The sequence below is a fragment of the Dermacentor silvarum genome, chromosome 4, assembly GCF_013339745.2.
Source record: "Dermacentor silvarum isolate Dsil-2018 chromosome 4, BIME_Dsil_1.4, whole genome shotgun sequence".
Lineage (NCBI taxonomy): Eukaryota > Metazoa > Arthropoda > Arachnida > Ixodida > Ixodidae > Dermacentor > Dermacentor silvarum.
In genome coordinates, this window is record NC_051157.2 from 14,267,482 (window position 1) to 14,288,553 (window position 21,072).

Sequence of the window (21,072 nt, forward strand, 5' to 3'; positions counted from 1 at the left end):
CAGTTTGTGGCCACATGTAATGTTTTATATTCATAGTTTGAATAAAAGGAACAGTCATGATCATTACACAATGAATCTATCTTTCCCACTACGAAAAAAAAAAAAAAATGCAAATCTGCCAGCGAAAGAATTTCTACAGAATGGTCAGGAATAGTTACGAACCCATCTCCAGCAACAAAAAGAAAAAGATGAATTAAAAAAAGATATTTCATTCTGATGCACCATCCTGAAAATACCTGTTATCATGAAACTTCTGCAACTCTCATAAGCTTCACAGAAGAAATGAAATAAGTTAGGCAACTAAACATAACTCTCCCGGACACAAAATACATGTACACTTAGGCCAATACTGACTTCCATAACTGATCACGGAAGAAATCCTGCAAAAAAAGTTCTATTTCCAACCCTTCAGTAAAGTACAACCTTGTTAATGCAAAAAATTGGATAATTCAGACTCGTCGTCTGGTTCCAGCAGGCGAATGCATTATTTAATGGCACCAAGCTCTCGTTCATTCGGACACTCATCAGAGTGCGGAGCGCTGTAAATGTTTGGCGCAAAAGAGCAAAGGCAGCGCAAGCATTAAACGGAAACGAAGCGGCAGAGTCCGCATCGCCTCGGTCATCAGTGGAAACCATGGGAATGACAGGAACGCCTGAACACTTTGTGCTTATTTGTGTCTTTATAGCCTTTATTCTTGCATTTATTGCCGTTTTGGGCGAGCATGACACCACGTTGGCCGTGTGACTCCAAAACTGCGAAGTCACCATCTGTGATCGCATCAATAGCGACAATGGTTTCGTCCGCAGCAGTCGCGAAAACAGTAGTTTCGTTATAACTCAGGGAGCGTTAGCTGCGTGCCTTCAGAACTGAGTAGTCACCATTCACGATTGTGTTGACAGAAACCAAAAACATTAAATTCTGGTGTTTTACATACCAAAACCACAATATTATTGTGAGGTACGCTGTAGTGAGGGACTCCAGATGAATTTTAAACGCCTGGGGTTCTTCCACGTGCACCCAATGCAAGGTACACAGGCGTTTGGCATTTCACCACAATCGAAATGCGGCTTCTGTGGCCAGGATTTGATCCAACGACTTCGGGCTAAGCAGAGCAATGCCACTCCACCACCATGGCGAATGATAGCAACCATGGTTTTGTCTGCAGCAGTTGCGGTGAGCAGTTTCATTTTGACTCAGTGCAATGCATGCGTAAAGTCACAAATGGCAGAAGCTGTTGAGGATGAAGAACGATCCTACCGCGCACTGGCACCGTACCCGCCAGCTACATCGAGATGGACGGATAATCTGTTGCTGAACAGCTCTATGGCGAAAAAAATTATTGCAATGTGCCTGCGATAGTGATAATCATGTCTCGAATGAAGACGCGGGTCTTACGCCACGGCCAAACTGCGAAGAGATTAAGCCACTAGATAACGAGAATTACAGTTTCCACACTGCTTCTGTGCTGAATAGAAACAGGACTTGCTTATTCATTAAATAAAAGCATGTTGATGTACTAAGCAATTGTTTATTACTCTCTTGATACTCTCGATGAATTAATTCGAACATTTTTCTCAGTCCCGTAAAATCTGAATTAACAAGGTTTTACTACAATAATGCAGATAACAGGCAGATAATGCAATGCGCAGAGAAGACAAAATAAGCAATGGTACAGTAGAGAAGCACAGTAAGTGACAAGGGAAGTGAAATGCAGTCGAGGGTGGCAGAAAATTAGAATGGCTTATGAAATATGAAAATGTGCAACTATGCAGTGAAACAGCACTTGATTAAACATCCCTCGAATGAAGCTAACAGATGAATGAACTACAAAGCCAAGCGCCGATAGCGAGCTTGTTCAAGTGAAGTTTTGCAGTACTTCAAAAGCTTGGTTGATGCAGAACGGGGGTAACCGAAGATACCTCGAAGTGGCATTTGTCCCATAGTGATGATGATGACGACAACGACGGCAACATCAAGAAAGCAAACAAATGTTCAATGACAGTCAGCTTACCTTGGGGGCGCAGCCTCGTAGACACCGCTGTCTCCAGCCACGGACTCGTCACTGATGGCAGCAGACACACCACCCGTGCGAAGGCACTCCTGCTCGCAGATGGGGCTCAGTGGAGGCTCCGGTCCTCGAGGTCGAGGAACCTCCACCATACCCTTGCACCTGCCACAGCATGAGCATGTACGCATTTACTGGTGCGGCAATGACCCACGAACAATTCATGAATATTTAACGTGTTCACTGAGACATGGGTGACCGCAGTTATTCCCCGTGTGTGAGGTGCTGTGCACGGCTTTTGCACGGCTTTCCTGCAGTGAGCAAGCAAAATCTTCGCTAGAGATCACTGGAGAGTAAAAATTCTTTGTTGTTTCTGATTTGAAGTGTTGTGGCACCCCCTCTCGGAGAAAGTTTAAAAGCAGCGCAACTCCCTGGTGACTCACCAGTGGGTCATTACACACTTCAAGAAGTGCAGCTGCAGTGAACATGTAAATTGAAGTACAATGCCATTCATATGGCTGCGGTGTTACATCAATGAGATAACTGACACGAGAAAGTTTAAGCCAATGCCAACATAATCTTTTACCACACCACATTCTTGCGCATTCAGCTTGAAAGTAAGAAAATGCCAGTTTGGCAAACAGCATTGTCTGCTGTCACAGATGCCATTTAGTCCAGCAAGGACTAAAGCACCAACTGTATGAAACACATTTCCGACGTATTTCTAGCAGGGCACAACTGCATCCACTTCCCGCAATGCAATACCCATGCTGTGATCACAACGGAAGTGCATTATATATGCTGTTGCTGCTTTATGTTACAACCACACAGAAATTTACTCAGCTCTAATTACAGTGGAACCTCGTTGATACGATTCTGCGTAATACGTTTTTCAGGATAATACGTTTTTTTCTTTTCGCGATAATACGATTTGGTTGGATAATACGTTGGATGATATGATTTTTGGATGATACACTTTATTTTTTGGTTCCCCTGAAGTTTGTATCAACGAGATTCCACTGTATACAGTGTGGTTATTACACAAGTTAAGTTCCATGGTTTTACGTGCCAAAACCACAATATGATTATGAGGGATGTCATGGCGAGAGACTCCAGACAGCCAGATACACGAGCGTTCTTGTATTTTGCCCCCATCAAAATGTGGCCGCCACAGCTAGGAACTCCCGACCTCGAGCTCAACAAGGCAATGCCATAGCCACTAAGCTACTGTGGCGGATGATGTGTGGTCCTCATAGAAACGCAAAAATGTCACACCGAAGCCCCGCTGGAAGCACACCACATCTACAGTATTTACTTGTTTAATACGGAAAACTGATGCGATGTTGGGGGCACAGTAATTATGCAGGAAAACTTTTCTGAAAAAATGTTGTAGGTGCTAAATAGAAAAATAATGTAGCTGTAAATTACGGTTCTCAAGCCAGCCACAGCTGCGTTTGCTTACGTTTGGTGCGTCACAGGCGCCAAAATCGAAAGTGTCGTTATCATTAACATCCAAAACCAAATTTGAAATGCGAGCCACCGTGACATTTAGAAGGTGGAGCGTTGTGAGCATGCCCCGATCCGCCATAGCCTTCACAATGAAGGCAATGAAGGAGTGGAAGCACAGCGGAGGCCATATTCGATTGCCAATAACTCCGCTTCTGCTGAACGCATTGAAGTACTTTTTGTGGCAAAGTATTTATGAAATAGCCTATTTTCACTTCAAATGACTTTCCCCACTTCGATAAAAAGTGGTTCAGGCACCTTTAAGGCCAATATGAGCAACAGACAAAAGTGGGGAACGCACATCACGTCACTCAGCACCGTTATGGGAGGCCTATGGAAAGTTTGTGCCCCCCCCCCACCAGCGTGAACTCTGAACACGTGTATTAGATGCGATCAGCGTGCCTCCCAGTGGCTAATCACCTTGACCTTCACACATTTTGGTGCTTTCCATACAAGCTGCTTTTGTTGTTCCCTCTGTTCCCATAGCATTAATAATTTCGATCAGTCAATTCGACCTGGTTGAACCTTGTGCAGATAAAGATTGCACATAGTAGGAACGCTGCGCACGTCAGAGTAGCGACAACAGCTGGGTCACTCACCAAAGGTACTGATATTTGATTTGCGAATCAAATTATTCAAACGTTCTCTATTCGATCTAAAATCGAATATTCGAGTATACACACACCTCTAGTATTTGATGCTTTAAACTTAACACTGCCAGCTGTCACGGCTGCAACGAAGCTTGTTGTGAAATTGGCAAATTTTACTAGACAATGCACAGCAGGCTGCTGGCAAAGCTTACCCATCACAGTGCGGAGAAACAGGAGGTGACAGAGACGACAACGAGGAGCGTGGCGAGAGTGGGGGGCTGCAGCCTGTGGGGCGGTGAGGAAGGCGGCAGGCCATGTCCATGCCTGCCGTGCACCCACCGTAGATGTCGGGAAAACTCAGGCTGGCCAACGAGCCATGAGAGCTGCCAGTGCTCAGGGATCCCAGGGAGGAGCTCGATGAGGCGGACAGCGTGCTGGCCGACAGGCTGCGCAGTGTTGAAACGGTCAAATTAAGCCAGGCCACAACAGATGTCATTTCAGATAAACTCGCTTCAGCAGTATTTTTGTCTATCTTTCTTAGTATTTAGCAAATCGATTTAGCATTTATAGGGGCCTCCTACATGCTTATAACTTCACAATCGTGAGTGTGCGAGTGCATCAAAAGTTTTCCTTTCTTTTGTTTTACCTACCAATCCCCTCCCCTTACTGTCTGTGTAACGTTTGTGCACATCATGAATAAAGTATTGTGACAGCAACTGATGCTTAGTGGAAAAGAAAATGGTGTTCCTTAACAAAGGCTTACTTGACCATTTGACCTCAGTCAGCGCTTATAGCATAAGGTAAAAAAGAGAGAGAGAGAGAGAAATTTTCATGAGTAATTGAAATTCTGACAGATGTTTTAGAAAGAAAAGGAAAATGGCAGACAATGTTAAGCAGCAGCAATGTGGGCTAGAAAACATAATTTGATGGCATTGTAGCCGAAATTGAGGAAAGAACATATCGCCTTGGTCAAGACATGAAAGGTACATGAAAATAATTGGTGGGGGATATAGTTTCCTTTGTGGCAGCACTCTAGGTACCATGTCTACGCACCTTTGGAGGCGTGTCTCGAGGCAGGCAGTGAGGCGTGTGGCATCCCTGAGCTGCTGCAACAGCTGCTGCTTCTGTTCATGCAGCCGCAACCGTTGTGCAATGGCACGGTTGGAGCTCTCCAGCGCATCACCCAGATCTCGTTCTAGCCGTGCAATCTCCTCTTGCAGTGCGGGTGAGTCTCCCCGCTCCACCTGTGCTCGAAGCTCGTGCAGAAGCTGCTCCTTTTCACGCACCAAGAGTAGCCTGTGGGTATGACAACACAGGTGGGTGCGAGAAATAACACCTTGGTGGTGCGGGCAAAGGTTATATTGCTTCACTGCAACTAATTGTGCCTGTAAAGACATGCCATGGCAGTGCTTTGGTTAAGGCTTTGGCAAGACTCCCAGCCAAACATGTCAGCAAAAGGGGAAGAATTTAACTAAGGACGAACTTTGATCAGCGCCTTGAAGGCAGTATGCCATTCACTCAATATAAAGGAATAAAACAAAGGCCCATCCAGTGCTGTCTGTTTTCCCTCCAATTATGAAGCCATTATATCAAATCAAGTCAAGCAACCTCAATGAACAAGTGTAGCATCATTGACAGCACTTACACGATTAAGTACCATATTTAAACAAATTTAGGCACTCGCTCTCTTTCTGCATGCCTGTGATGACAGAAGTACGAGAGTGTTCTTTGATTCGAGGTAGTTTGAAAAAAAGACATGAATGGACACCCCACCTGCACACATATAGTACGGAGACTTTCCAAAATACAGTAGAGCATCATTATAACTAAGTCACATCCGACACGAAAATCCTTCGCTATATCCTAGGCACGTGCGAATAGTGGATTTGAGTTCGAAGCAAATAGTGGTTTGGGATGAATACTTTTGAATTGACTATCAAATAGCCTGTTAGGCAGAAAGGTGGCTGCAAACTCGCAAGCTACTGCATATTGAAATTAATGACTTGTTCTGCAATGACTGAGCCCAAAATTTAGTGCAGTAGAACTGTCTTTGTGCATGCAGGAAGTTGAAGAGAAATTATAAGAACATGCAAGTAAAACAATGCACAAATTAAAAATGTAGACTATTGCAATGACTAGAGGAAACGTAAATAGAAGATAGTGGCATAACAACGCTTTTATTCTGATTTTATTCTGACTATGACCGGAGACGGCCCGTGCACGCATTTATAATGAACACATACTAGGCCCCGTTACAGTGCCCCTTTCTAATTTTAGTAGGCCTCACAGCACTGCAGATATGCTACACTGCATAACATAACTGTATTGTGGCGATGCTGAATATAGGAAACCGATCATTACACTTCGACAAGTAGCATTTAAATCTTTTTTAAAGCGAATATGGAATAGCAGAGTATTCAAAACTACAATTCAGGAATTCGAATATTCGCACCCCACTATTATATCCGATATTTGTTATACGCACACAAGCTAAAAAGAGAAGGGGGGGATTATAACATGAAGCTTAAAATTCTGGAAGACCAGCGCTTAGACGAAATACACAGAGAAGAATGACACACACATTGCGCATTGTTCTCCTCTGTGTATTTTGTCTAAGTACTGGTCATCCAACATTTTACCTATGCTACACCAACCGGCCCAAAGTTTCTACCCTACTAATATCAAAGCTTCACTGTAGTCAAGCGTCCTGAATGCTGTCCAAAGCCCACCTGTCCTGGTCGGATTCAGCTTGTCCCGGAGACAGCCGGTCCTCGAGGTCGGCCAATTCACGCTGGATGCGCTGTACCTCGCGCCGTGCCTCATCGTAGCTGAGCCTTGTCCGGGCCACCTCGGCAAGCCGAGCACCCAAGGGAGCCAGCTCACCAGAGAGGTCCGTCTGGGAGGCCGCACTTGGTCGCTCCACTGGCACGCGCGAGTCCAACACATCCCGTGACAGCTCCTCTTTTAGCTGCCACAGCCGCTGTTACAGAATAACACAATGTGTGTCACAATCTACTTTAAATGGGAAACCACAGCGGCACTTTCAGTAGCTTCACACATCGCAGCACTGAGAGTCCCGGTTTGACAAACCAGACACAGAAAGAAACTGCATTTTCTTGGGCGGCATTAAAGGCACTTCAATGAAAACGGACAGCAGCTCTCACAAAGACTAGTTACTGTAGCCAGCTAAGACTGCATGCTGACATGACGTTAAAGGGCCACTCCGTCAATTTTTCGAGGTCCACTGACCTTAAGAAAATTTTGAATACAGTGAAACCTCGTTACTACGAACACCACATTAACCAACTTTTCAGATTAACAAACTTTTCAGAAATCCTCTGCTGACTGCTTATAGTTTCAATGGAAAAACATTTCAGTACTACGAACTTCAGAATACTGAACATTTCAAAATCACGATCGTTATTCAGTTTCTGTGTCATGTTAAACGCCTCAGTACTACGAACAAATGTTAAAAAATCTGGGGATTCTTAGATTTCTGCGTATCCTTTGTGGCAGCCGGAACAATAAGCTAGCTGACAACAAGGCACAGAAACTGGACATCGCGCCGCATGGGTTCAGAAATCACCTAAGACGCCGCCTGAGAAAACAAACGTGCGAGAATTTTTTTTTGTTTTGTTTTTTACTGCGGAGGTGATGACGCATCAGGTTTTGCGAGCGCATGCTGTGCCCAGACAAGTGTCGCTTAGCAACAAAGGCATGTCTCCCCCTTTCTGCGCACGCCTCTTTCTTTAGCGCTTCTTTCTGTGGCCGTACTAGCTGCGCTTTGCAAAGAAATTTAACCTCCGTAATGTGGGGATGCCGCACGGTCGCACTTTGCACTTTCCGAACGGTGACATTTACGCACGCTTGCGCTTTGGAATATCTGAGCTGTGCGCCTGGAGTGAGACAGTGAGGTGTCCACGGCAAGAAACACTGCGCTTAGGAGGTGACATGGAACTCCAATTTTGTTGGTAGTTTTATATATCGAACTTTATATATCGAACTTTTTTGTGATCCCCTTCAGACTCGATATATACAGGTTCAACTTTATAAGAACCTTTCAGAATAATGAACAATTTGCTGCAGTCCCCTGAAGTTCATTATAGTAACGAGATTTCACTGTGTATGTTGTCTTTTGCGCTCTTGATTATCTGTGCCAATGATATGGCTGCAAGTCATTTCGTTTTCCTGAAAATGAATTTTAAAGATTGCTTGTCTGTTCGCAACTCATGCCCACGAATGTGACTTGTTACTGGCTACCCTGTGTTTGTGATCGTCAGAGACTACACTGCGAATTTGCCCAGAAACGATGAAGCTGGCCTCTTTTTCTACGAGACGACAGCCAACAATCCTCGTTTTGACAGGAGTGATAACAGGTGCTTCTCTTCGTCTTGCTGCAGTACAATGCGTTAAGCTTGGGCACATCAGCTGCCTCGCGCGGCGACGGTTGGTCAAAAGTAAACGGCGATCCTTCAGAGCTCATACCGTCGCTGAAATCGGCACTGAAATCACTGCTGTCTAGTTCCATAGAGCTGTACAAGCTCCCCGTGTCATAAGGAGACATCATCAGCTTCGCTTTTTTTGGCGTTAGTGCCACATGTACAGCGGCTTTAGCACGTGTTCTGTGTGTTTACATTATGGTAGTGTAGGATCTGACGTCATCGACTCATCGTGATGTCACACAAAGCAGCTACCCGTTTTAGTTTCGTATTTCGTTTATTGGTTATTTAAAATTACTAGTGAAGTTCCAAGTAAATTGAACCACCCTACCGGTGGCAGGACTATCAACGCCATTTTAATATGTCAATACAGTAAAACTTCGTTACTATGAACCCCACATTAACAAACTTTTCAGACATCCCCCGCTGACTTCTTATGGTTTCAATGTAAAAATATTTCAGTACTACAAACTTCACAATACCGAACTTTTCAGAATAACGATAGTTATTTAGTTTCCATGTCATGTTAACAACGCCTCAGTACTACGAGTTAATATTACAAAATCTGGGGATTCTTAGATATCCGTGTATTCAGTCATGGCAGCCGAAACAGGAGGCTAGCAGACAAGGCGCAGAAAGTGGACACCGCGGCGCATGGGCTCGATAAACGCGCCTCGTGAAAAAAAAAAAAAAAAAAGTATGCGTTGGAAAGCGAGGGAAAGGCCAATTGTCCATGATAATCACTCCAAGAGCTCCGAAAAAGCCTCAAAGCAAGGCGACGATCATGCGCATCTGTGACTGCGGCATATCGCAAGGGAAACGGCTCAGTAGAGCAGCGAAACCAGCGAGGCGAGAAGGCGCGCATCGGGTCGGGCATCACCGCAAAGTACTTTCGTTCTCGACTCGCGTTTTTTGGTTACGAGGCAAGCTAACAGTGTGTCAGCTGAACAGTCAGGCAAGTCATTCTTTCTGAAAAGGTCCCGAAGTGGCGATTATCACGCGCAGGACCGTGCGAACACTAGCTGAGGCTACGACGTATCAGGTTATGCGAGTGCATGCTCCGCCCAGACAAGTGTCGCCTAGCAAAGGAGGCACGTCTCTTCCTTCTTTTGCCCTTCTTTCTGCGGCCGTATTAGCTACGCTGCTACGCTCGCAGAGAAATGTTAATTCCATACTCGCGGGGTCGCCACACGGTCACATTTTGTACTTTCCGGACAGTGTCACTTACGCACGCTTGCAGTTTGAAATAGTTCAGGTGTCCGCCTCGAGTGAGACAGTTGTGGTGTCCATGGCAAGGAATGTGAAAAACAAACAAGCTTTGGAGGCGACATGGGGCTTCCTTTTTGTCGATAGTTTTCTCGGCGTCAGCGTCTGTTTTTCGCGAGTCACTCTTATTACACGGTGCTTCGGTGGTGCCTGGGGCCGGAATCTATGGCAAATAGCAACAGTGCGGCCCGACAGTCAACAGCGACATCTTCGTGGATAGCTCATATGCTGACAACTTATGAACTGATGGGTTAATGGACGGAATGGTTAATTTTGGGTCTTTCACTATAACGACTTTTCAGAATAACGAACCATTTACCGCAGTCCCCTGATGTTCGTTATATAGAGATTTCACTATCTTAATACGGTTAAAAAGATGCGGGAGTTGCCCTTTAACACGAAGCAATGCCACTGAAGCAGATGCTTCCAGCATATGATTCTCAACTTCACTTAGTGCTCGTGTTAGCAAGGCCCTAAATGGGGCTACTAGTTAATGACACTTCATAACAAAGTGCTCTCGCTGTTCGTGGCAGTAGGTATCATTGATTTGTTATCCCAAACTGCCCAGGACTGCCCAAGGTGTGTTTTTAGCCAAGCAGTGTTGGTACAAGATGATTCCCGGACAGTCTTGGGCAGTCCAGGACAAGAAATAGAAGACATGGATGCACTTTAATGCCAGGAGCAGACGATGCCCCTACGGAGCGAGCACTGGACCAAACGCAAAGCGCGCCAGAGCCACGTGTTAGACGCAACAAATCGAAGACCTCTGAGCAACCTTCAAACATTGGCTTTTTGTATGCTTGTTCCCATGGGGAGGAGTAGCTGAAGCGGCAAATTAGAAGATTGAGAAATGCACTTTCTGACAAGACCAAGATAGCAGCGCTTGCTCGCGCTGTTGCAGATACCGTGGCTTGACTAATACAATTGTTTCGTGATTTCCACAAAACTGGCCACCTCCTTGGCTGATACAATAAACTTTTTAAAGCACTTCTATACTTGGTTTTCTGTGAAGATATTGGAGAATCGCTGAAAAAAAGAGTTTCAGAATCTGAAAATGTGATTTCCAAGAAATAGATTTTGCTATAATTTTTTTGCAATGCGAAAGCCGCGTCCCCCCTTAACTAGTGAACGTAAAGACGACAACAAGATTGCACTTTGTTTCGTTTTTTTTTTTTTACGTCCACTAGTTACGTGTCCGCGTCGACGCGCTCCGTGCAACGAGCAGTGCACTTTGCCACGAAGCATCACTCAAGTGCTGACAATAAAACTGTACACATGCTTATGCCCCATAGGGTCTTGCAGTATTTATCAAGTTGACAACTCACCTGGAGCAGCTCTGTCTTTTCTCTGTGACCTTTACCTAGGGAGCGCTGCACACTGCAAAGCTTCTTCAAGCACTGCCTTTGCCTGATCAAGGCTGTAGCCTGCTGGAAGCTCGCAGAACTGCTGCTCGACTCGCCGCAGAGCTTCTAGTCCTTGTTCCCGCTGGTGGACTTCAGATCTCACCTGGAAAAAAGAAAGAAGGAAGCAAAAAAAAAATAAAAAAATAAATAAATAAAATAAACGGAGCATACTCACAATGGCACAACCACCTTCAATTCATCTCTTTTGCTTCCCATCATTCTGAGTGTCCTGTCTGCTAACTGCTACAGTGTCTAATTGTTTATCATTGACAGGAACATACATCAATTACTCATCTAAGACATTTGCCCTAGGTAGAGGTTTACTCAAGTTTCACATCAATACTAGTATACCAAAACCAACTACTAAATGGTATAATATCTCAGTGTATCCAGTCAAAGGCAAATAAATAATGCAGCCAGTCTATGCTCTATACAGCTTCAAGCATGTGCCTGCCCCATAAATAAGCTCATTATTGAGAATTACAGTGTTCGAGCCATTTCCTGCCCATCCAAACCAGTTCCTTCCGTAAGGAAGCAAGATTTTGCTTGAGCAAAAGGGTGCCTTTCAAAGGTGCTGTAAGTCAGCGATATTGTCAGTTTCAATTGAGCTTGTATGAAGACAGTGGTACCTCCCCATGTCCGATTTCTTGGCTATTCATGTGTACTAGATATACCCTTAGGGAGTTAGCCAATGCAATTTATGGCCATGGCATCAGAGGTAGAACATCCTTTCAAATACATGTGCCTAACCTAACCTAACAAGCAGGCAGCTGGCTAATAAAGGCATACGCTACCTCAAGGCATAAAGGCTTCCAAAGTTAGGAACCTCACATGGCATGTTCCTCCGAAAAGAGCCATTTTCTTATATTATTTCATTGTGGGCAGCTCACACACAGTAATTCAACAGAGCTTGCTTAGCACGTAGAACACTGAGGCAGAGTGAGGAGAGCGAAGCGAATTCACTTGTTAAAATTCAATTAGATTCTAGGGTCTTACGTTCCAAAACCCCAATATGATTATGGGGCACACCAAAGTGGTTGACTCGGGATTAATTTTGACCACCTGGTGTTCTTTAATGTGCACCTAAATTTAAGTACACGAGTGTTTTTGCATGTCGCTCCCACTGCCATGGCTGGAATCAAACCAGCAACCTCGAGCTCAGCAGTGCAACACCCTAGACACTGGGCTACCCCACCGGTTAACTCACTTGTTCCAGCTCTCTACGCAGCCTCGCCACTCGATGTCGTGCCCTGCCCACATCCGAACGCAGCAGCTCAGGATCCAGTGAGCTAGTACGTGACGCCACTGATGTGCAGGAGGAATGCAGGGAAGTGGTTGAGCTCCCTTGCAGTGAAAGACCTTTTAGGGCGCCCGACAGGTGGTCAAACTCGTCTTGCGCGAGGGCTAGTCGCTGGTGCTTGACGTCCACCATTTCCCGTTTAGCCTGACAACAAAGGAAGCACAGTTCACATGTAAGACCTGCCCTATAATACATACTTGAACAGTTTAATCATTCATGAAAATGACATAGTCAAGACGCAGGACAAAGAAAAGGACTGGACAAAGCTGGAACAAATGTTGATAAATATTGTGCACCAATCAGGAATTTACCAAAAATAGGGAATGAACTTTTGCAATGCTTACACAAACAAACCGAATTATTTTAAGTAAATTATAAAATAATGGTCCTGGTATGCTGCCTCAGAAGCTCTAATAGAAGCATATACAGAATTGCAATATTGATTTTATTTCAGTGCTTCAATTCAAATTCCTATTTTTTGCAATTTTTGTAAACTAATGCGAAATTTGAGTGCAGCTATATACGTGTTTTTATTTCGCGATATATTAAGGCAAAGAATTTGAGACCGAAATCGCTGCACCGACTGGCAGTGGACCAGTGCTGTCAGTGCCTTTGCAGAGGGAGGAGCAGTATGGGAATGCTGGCATGATGAGTGGCATTGGAGCCAGCTGTGGTAGACGACGAATGCGCGTGCAAGGGGCAGTGTGGAAACGCAGGCACGATGAGAGGCATCGGAGCCAGCTGTGGAAGAAGACGAAGACGCGAGCAGTGGCACGAGCGCTAGGGGAAGTATGGGAACACTGACATGATGAGGGGCATCGAAGCCAGCTGTGGAAGACGATGACGACGAATGCACGAGCAGTGGCACAAGTGCGAGGGGCAGTGTAGAAACGCTGGCACGATGAGTGGCATCGGAGCCAGCTGTTGAAGAAGACTATGAACGCATGAGCAGTGGCACGAGCACATTTGCTCAGTTACGTCGAGGGACGCCGACGCTCAACCAAGGAACGGGCATCTATGAGCTGCACCCAAAGTCCGATTCCTGCAACCACTAGAATGAAATATATTTTTAATATGACAAATCTAATTTGATTTGATTCAGCAGTCATTTGATGAGAGCATTTCTGCATCTCACAAATGTTTGAAAAAAGAGAATCTGGAAAAGAAATCCCCATGTCCCCTCCCCCTCCTCCCCAACTTTGTATTAAATACAAATCTAAGGCTATACAGCAATGATACGTATGTGATAATTTTCTACAAAAAACTACAACAATGAAATTATGTTTAGGTCAAAAAGGAAACAAACAAGAGGAAAAAATAGACCCAGAACAAACAATAACATGCACTCACCGCAAGATCGTCCTGAGCAGTAAGCAGGTACTCTTTGAGCATAGCCTCTTGAAGCTGCCTCCATTGTTGCCTGGGGTCTTCAATTTGATTCGTTTCTAGCACAGGAACAAAATAACATAATAAGAAGAAATATAAGCAATATGCCAGACCTGAAAAGGCATGCCATTATCCCTTGCTTGTTGATACGTCAGGCCTGCCAATGGTACCCTTTGCTCGACTAACATGACAGGTCACGCAATCAATCTTCTGCTGCTTCACTGCCAAGCAAGGCATGCACAAAAGAAGCTTATAAATGACAGCTGCTCCTGCTCATGATAAATTAATGTCTTCTGATGTTTTGGAGAGCGCAACATGACTTTACTCGTGGAACACTTCATAAATCATAACAGGTGGGAATTGTATGCCAGTGGCCAAAAGGTAAGAGAGCATGTGTCAGTGACTTGATGGGATTTCCTAAACTCCATTAAATTGGAACTCCGCATTGACACATGCAGCTGGGGATGTGTGTGCTAAGGCCCATTTAAGAAATGCTTGACATTTAAATTACTGAACAAGAGAAACAAAGCTGGCAAATTATAAGCTGCTTCAAGTGCAATAACAAAGAAGGCCAACTGCAAAGATTACGCAAGTATTTATAAAGATTATTTACTGTTGCAAAAAAGCAACCAACGACTACAGGGACATTAGGTATGCTTCGCACTTACATGCCTTTAGCTATGCAAATTGTAACAGAAAAAACGAAATCAACTTTCACAAACAATCATGGAATCGCAAATCCTTATTGTTATGATGATTCATCAATTATCGGCCACTGTTACACACTGTATGCTGTTAAGTCAGCAAACAAACCCATTTTAGAGTAGCGCTGAGCATAGCCAGTGGGCATACAGTCATACTTCACCAATGAAGATTGTGCAACATGGTCTGTGGCACCATAAGGACAGCAATTCTTTGTTTTTACTTTAACAGCTATTGAAACTGCAGGCACAGTCCTTCCACACAATGTCGAAGCTACTTAAGCATGTTGCTACCCAGGCTAAAATTTTCACACAATGCTTGCATTTATAGAAAGTATGTCAATATGATAAATTTTTAAAACTGCAAGGGGCAGTGCAACTAAGAACTACTTCCAAAACACAGGTGTAGATGTGAATACTCCAGATAGCATTTCACAATGTTGATATGCTACATCAATAAAAATGCCTACAGTTGACAAGTTGAAATGTTAGCAGGTTGAGAGCCAAACACCTCTCTACATGTAAAAAATTGGGAGGTCTTTTGGTAGAAAAGGAAGGTTTTGTGTAAATTTGTCAACACAACCAGTTATGACTCAGATGCCTAAGGCATGAAACAATCTTGAAAGATGGCAGCCTTTAACATGTAAATAATCTGGCGGCAGACATCTAGCACTGATTTATTAGTGGTTTTTCATGGCGCAAGGGCCAGTTCAGGCCAAAGAGCACCAAACCCATCTAGCATTACAGAGGTAGGAGCAGAGGTGGTGTGACAATGGTTAGACTATTCAATGTTCTCATAAAATGTTGGCTCAGGAACTTTGGCATGCTTAGCTGTCCAATACATAAGCACGAACCAAGCAGACACATAACACGAGGACACACTAAAAAAAAAAAACATTTTAGTGTGTTTTTGTGCCTCGTATCTGCTTGTTTCGTTTAAATTACCTGCCTCTGCAGCATCAAAATTCCACCAGATAACTTTCATTGTCCAGCCTTGTCACACAAATCATGTGATATTTCACACCTAACATATCTATAGCAGCAGCAAGGCAATAGAAAAGTGCATGAGTGTGAATAACTCACTGTTCGAGTGGTCAACGTAGTAAACGCCAACTTGCTCATCGTAGCATTCCTCCCAGCCAAAGGGAAGTTCATTACCTAAGCAATCTGCAAATGACTGCGGCTTTGTCAACCTGGAGCCATTCAAGAAAACAGAACAATGGGGGGGCACTGATCAGACCCCACTGATAGCACAGGAAAAAACGGAACGACCTTCCTTCAAATGGAAATGCACGCCCGCAGCACGACATACGCACTTGCAGAATGACATGTGCAAACACAAAGCGAGACACGCACCAAGCTAAAGCATGAAGAGAATGCTATCAAAGATACGAAGGGTCTTGATAACGGTGCTGCTGCAGATAGGTGACAAAAAAGAAAAAAATGGCACTTGCATTGCTCTTTCGTTTTTCCATCTTTACGGATATAACAAAGAAAGAAACAACACTTCATGCAAGCTGATTTCAGCCATTTTTCGATGAGTAGTGGGTAAGTGCTCATTTGAAGTGCTCGGCAGTGAACCTAATAACCTATTGCCTTCATGAGGTCAGCTAATCTACGAAATACAGATAAAATGCTGCCACAAGCTCTCAAGAGTCACTTAATGAACTCCATTAATATACTTTACTGTAGCATACAAATGTGAATGCACTATAAATAATTAAAGCTCCTGCTTACAATTACCAACTTTATGCAAGATTGCTGACAGTAACCTGTCAGGATAAAATTCACCCCCTAAACTTATATACCCACAGATAAAAAAATAACAATAAAGAAATCAATTAATGCTACCAAGATGTAGACAGTGGCTTGAATAAGCTCTCAGGACAAAGAGTTACTACCTTCTCCAAGGAAAGCTCATGACATTAAAGGCAGACAGTGACAAATCACCAAGCCCATGTACAATATGCTTCAGCCACGGATTAGACAACTTATAAGGGGAAAAAATGAATGAGGCAACAACTCAAGAAACAAAAATAACATATGTTGTGGAATGCATTGCTACAGATGATAGCATGTGCAGCCCTACCTATTGTGTGGAGGGCTTGCAAAAAAAAAAAAAAAAATTGCAGAAGGAATGCAGCATGCTGGCGCCGGAATGTTTCAGCAGTGACATAAGATGAAGGTGTGTCATACTTTCTATATATGGCCCAAGTTCATTATTATTTTTATTTAGGAATAAAATATTGTATACATACAAAATAAAACAAGTGCAGTGAATGTTAATGTCTGTGCACAGGGTACAAGGTACATCATGAATCGTGACTTCTTAGGTTTCTTGCCTGTACTAAAGCCACGGCGGCCGCATTTCGATGGGGGCGAAATGCGAAAACACTCATGTATACTTAGATTTAGGGGCACGTTGAAGAAACCCAGGTGGTCCAAATTATTCTGGAGTCCCCCACTACATAATCCCCCACTACATACACTACGCCTCATAATCAAGATTTTGGTTTTGGCACGTAAAACCAAAGGCAATTTAATTTTCTTTCTTTTTTGCCTATACTAAGTACAGATTAGGAGAGAAAGAGGATATTTTAGTTTTCATAAATATAACTTATGAAACAAGCACAAGTCTTGCATCTGTAAATAAATGTTCCAAAAGAACTAAAATTCACTTTGGAGATAACAATGCGACGAATATATAAAATACGCTTTTCGCTATATCTGTAATGTAAGCTCACTGTAGTTAAAGTGAGCTTACGAGTGTGCAGTGCTGACTGAAACAAGCTTTTTTAAAGTACTGAAGTTCAAGAACTCCTTGAACACACTAGTGGTAACCACCAATAAGAGATGCATTCTCAGAGGCTAAACCGGGTGGTGAAAACAGCTAAAGAGAAAGCAACCTTAATGTAAAATCTTGCTTCAGTATGCTCAGGGTACAGCACGCAAGCTTGAAGTTCGCGACCACGGTGTAAAAACTGATGCGCTCAAAAAAAAAAAAAAAAAATAGGGGGGGGGGGGGGGGGGCTGTCAGTCGAGATATGAGCAACAGAAAAACTGACACCACTCCTACATTACGAAGCCGTGGCCCAGGGCGTGTTTCTTTTTCCAGTGCAGACTGCTTCACGGCAGTGCACAGGAGCCGGCCACTTGCGGCGGTGCGCCTCGGCTTATCGGTGCGCACATGCTGACGCTCATTCCAGGCGCGAAAAAAGAGAAATACAAAGCGCGGGCGAGAGAAAGTGAACGGAATTTCGGCGAGAGAAAAGGCACTACAACAAAAGCCGCGACGCGCGCGCGGGGCGCGCTCTGCCATGTGTGTGTGTTTATTGCGGGGTGCGCGGGGGGTGCCATTAGAGATAGGCATCCGCCGAGCGCCGCGAACATTCCTCGCGCTGACGTTTCACCCGTTCTCATTGACATCATTTTTTCGGGCCCTTTTCTTGGAATGCGAGGGAAGCGCTGGTTTGGGCCACCGCCGTATCTCGCGCCTTTCTTCTTTTCCTGCGTGTATCTAAAAACGCGCACACTCGCAGGCGACCCTATCGTGCACGGCGGCACCCGTTTCCGTGTGAGCCGCAGTATCTATGAGCAAGACGACGAATGCGGCAAACTGCCGCTGCATTCTGTGCCAACGGCGCCGCTGGCGCGTTCGGGACGTTCGACCTTCCTGAATGCACGCGGCAACTGACCTAGAACAGCGTTCGGCCTGCGCACCGGGAACAGCAAAATCGTGCGGGCATACGTCGGCGCCCGATCCATCGTACTCGTGTAAGTTTCTAAAACACGGCAGACAGAAGGAGCAATCCCAAGGACCGTGCTTAGGAGCGCCGAACGGCCGGCCGAAACACAGAGACACCGCACACGAGCACATGGGTGTCGATCGTCGTCAATTTTGTTGCTCGCGAAAAACTTGCTTTGCAGACATGCTGCCAACGCACTCGAAGTAAGCGAGCGTCTGCGCCACCGACACGGAGGAGTCGAAATGTTTTCGCCGAGTGGTCAACAAGGGTAGCGACACAGCGCATTCCGTCCGCGGTTGCCGAAACGCGATGGCATCACGCGTGCCAAACAAGCCGCATATTTTCTTTAGTCCTAGTCGGCGCGCTAAGTAGCTGCCGCGAGGCCCCGTCCTCGAAAGAAAAAAAAAAAAAAAGGAAAAACAAAAAAGAAAGAAAAGATCGCCGCCGGTGCGGCTAGCTGCTCGCGAAAGGCCTGTTCGGGGAAATGGGGACAGAATGTCGAACGTAATCCGAACCCTGGACCTTTTGTCACAGTACTCCTATGGTAACTTGTTTTTGTTGACGCCACACAACGCGCTCCAGCAAACCCGCATCTCATCTGTGTGCGGCAACGACATTCCTTCGAATGCTCCTCTTTCCTTTCATTTTTGTTTTTTATCTCTTCCTCGGTACATCCGAAATGGAAACGCCGTCTCGTCGAAGGCATTTTTTCTGTGACAACCCGCAGAACACTCAGCAATTGTTGACGACAACGAGTACGGCGCAAATTCAGCAACGATCAAGCGCAAAAATCTTGAGAACATTGGGCTTTTAGCCCGAGGGGGCCTTCACGGGGAACGCACATTCCTTTGGCCGTACCCTCGCTTACCTGTCTCTAGGATCAATCCATGTCGTCTGTTTGTTGATGTGGTCGATGAAATAGATCTTGCCGTCGTAGTCGGTGCCGATGTCCCATCCGGAAGGTAGCGGGATTTCACCATTTCGTCTTTTCGGCATAATTTTCAGGCCCCAAAGTGAAGAAATGATCGAAATTCCTTTCGCCAGACAGAGCTAAACGCTACCTCCTGCCGCCATCTTGAATAGCACATTATCGTAGAAATGACGTTGCCGACGTCACAGAGATAGTGGCCAATGGAAAGCGAGCATCCGACGGCCGCGCTGTTCGCGGGACGCTTCAGCCGTTTTAGCGCTTGCCTTTGCGAAAGTCGAATAAGTTTCGGACGAAAGTATAACGGGACACTTGGAGCGATGCATTAATTTCATTGTGTCTGTTCATCACTATAACAAGGCTCAAACTTCAGCTGTGCAAGTCACGGATGCTAGTTTGGAGATACGTACACAGTGCAAGAAAAACTGAAAACTCGCACATGAAGAAATTGTTATTTATTGTGACATTATTAGACATAATAATATGGGCAGCATCAAGGTTGACATGACACTATTACCCTAGGAGGTTAAAACCTCCTTGCTGATGAAGTTTTTCTAATCAAATCTGCCCGTTTCTTTACAGCGACCTGTGACATTTGTGATAATTTTTAAAATTTTGTGCCAGCCTACTTATTGTGTTTTTATGCCTGCAGTTACAGCTTGTTGCTGGACAGCAAGAAAAATAAACTACATTTGGTCAAAAGCGGAGGCACCGTAAGACCGTAGCGGAAGCAATGTAACGGAGGTTCGGCACAGCCTCTGTGGTTCTGCGAGTTAGAAGGAAAATGGCTGCAGTTTGTCACGTGATAAGCTTTAGCCAATGAAACGTTTTATAACAAAAAGATCTAGAGTGTCTCAAGGTGAGATTGTACCCTACTCTAGATCTGTTTATGTTCCGCGGCCAGCGCTGATGCGGCGGTTCACGCGTTCACGTTGGCGAGCAGCCGATCGGCTGTTAGGTTCGCTTCGTTTGTCGACAGATCCTTTGCCTAAGCATAAGTTAAATGTCTAGCGTGTCGAACTGTTCGTAGCCCGGACTGCCACCGTGGCAGAGTTGTCGGAAGCAGACAGGCCGCCTCCGTATTTTTCCAAGCCGGTGAGTATATAATTCTGATTCATAAAACTCAACTCTTGTGTTGCAGTTACCCTTGTATAGCTTGCGTGTCTTCCCCCTACTAAACGTTTGTCGCTGAGCGTCGTTTGGCTACGCCACCTTGCTCCTCTTTCTCTGGGTTTCTGCTGCGCGAAGTTGCCTGCTGAGCCTTAACGGCACTTGACTGTGCTAAGAGCACAGTGCAACAAACACGTAAAGAGGCAAACTGTCGGGCTTCGTGTGCAGCATGTGGTGACGTAGATGTGTTCGCAGCAAAGTCATGCTTTTCTTGCTGAACCTTGTTCTCCAGGCATGGATCAACCGCGGGCGGCTGGCCGTGGTAGAGGCGGACGCGGACGCAAGAGACGAGATGAACCCGAGAAAAGATACAATGCATGGGGAGTGCCTTTGCAAACACAACGAACGGCCTTACCGGCTTCGTCGAGAGCTGCGAGGAACGGAGATGCCGACTCGCAGCCATCAGCGCCGGTGGTTAGCAGGAAATTCGAAGAAGCCTGTGCTAAAATACAGGCGAACGTGGAAAAATTTCTACCACAGACTCAAGACGACCGGTCGTCTTCAGAGGAGGAGCTTGAGACGGAGGGAATCCTTTCTCGCGTCGTTGGCTCTTACTCGGGTCAGTTTCCATTTTAACACGTTCTTAAGGTGTCTGTGCGCCAGGGTTGTTTGGTTGGAAGACGTTAAGTGC

General features: G+C 45.1%; 2 protein-coding genes across 2 annotated transcripts in view; one reads left to right on the plus strand and one right to left on the minus strand.

Moving 5' to 3' along the window:
• Nucleotides 1-19,447, minus strand: part of LOC119449478 (protein KIBRA-like) — a 34,746-nt gene extending 15,299 nt beyond the window's left edge. Inside the window, 10 exon segments of the mRNA XM_037712660.2 lie at nucleotides 2,013-2,171; nucleotides 4,315-4,548; nucleotides 5,156-5,398; nucleotides 6,832-7,082; nucleotides 11,133-11,192; nucleotides 11,194-11,313; nucleotides 12,418-12,654; nucleotides 13,861-13,955; nucleotides 15,681-15,790; nucleotides 19,212-19,447. Coding sequence (XP_037568588.1) covers nucleotides 2,013-2,171; nucleotides 4,315-4,548; nucleotides 5,156-5,398; nucleotides 6,832-7,082; nucleotides 11,133-11,192; nucleotides 11,194-11,313; nucleotides 12,418-12,654; nucleotides 13,861-13,955; nucleotides 15,681-15,790; nucleotides 19,212-19,339 — 1,637 coding nt within the window. The 5' untranslated portion in view covers nucleotides 19,340-19,447.
• A 694-nt stretch (nucleotides 19,448-20,141) lies between these two features.
• The window catches only part of LOC119449479 (NF-X1-type zinc finger protein NFXL1), a 47,773-nt gene continuing 46,842 nt past the window's right edge, over nucleotides 20,142-21,072 (plus strand). Inside the window, exons 1-2 of the mRNA XM_037712661.2 lie at nucleotides 20,142-20,366; nucleotides 20,674-21,000. Coding sequence (XP_037568589.2) covers nucleotides 20,676-21,000 — 325 coding nt within the window. The 5' untranslated portion in view covers nucleotides 20,142-20,366; nucleotides 20,674-20,675. The remainder of the gene's footprint in view (nucleotides 20,367-20,673; nucleotides 21,001-21,072) is intronic.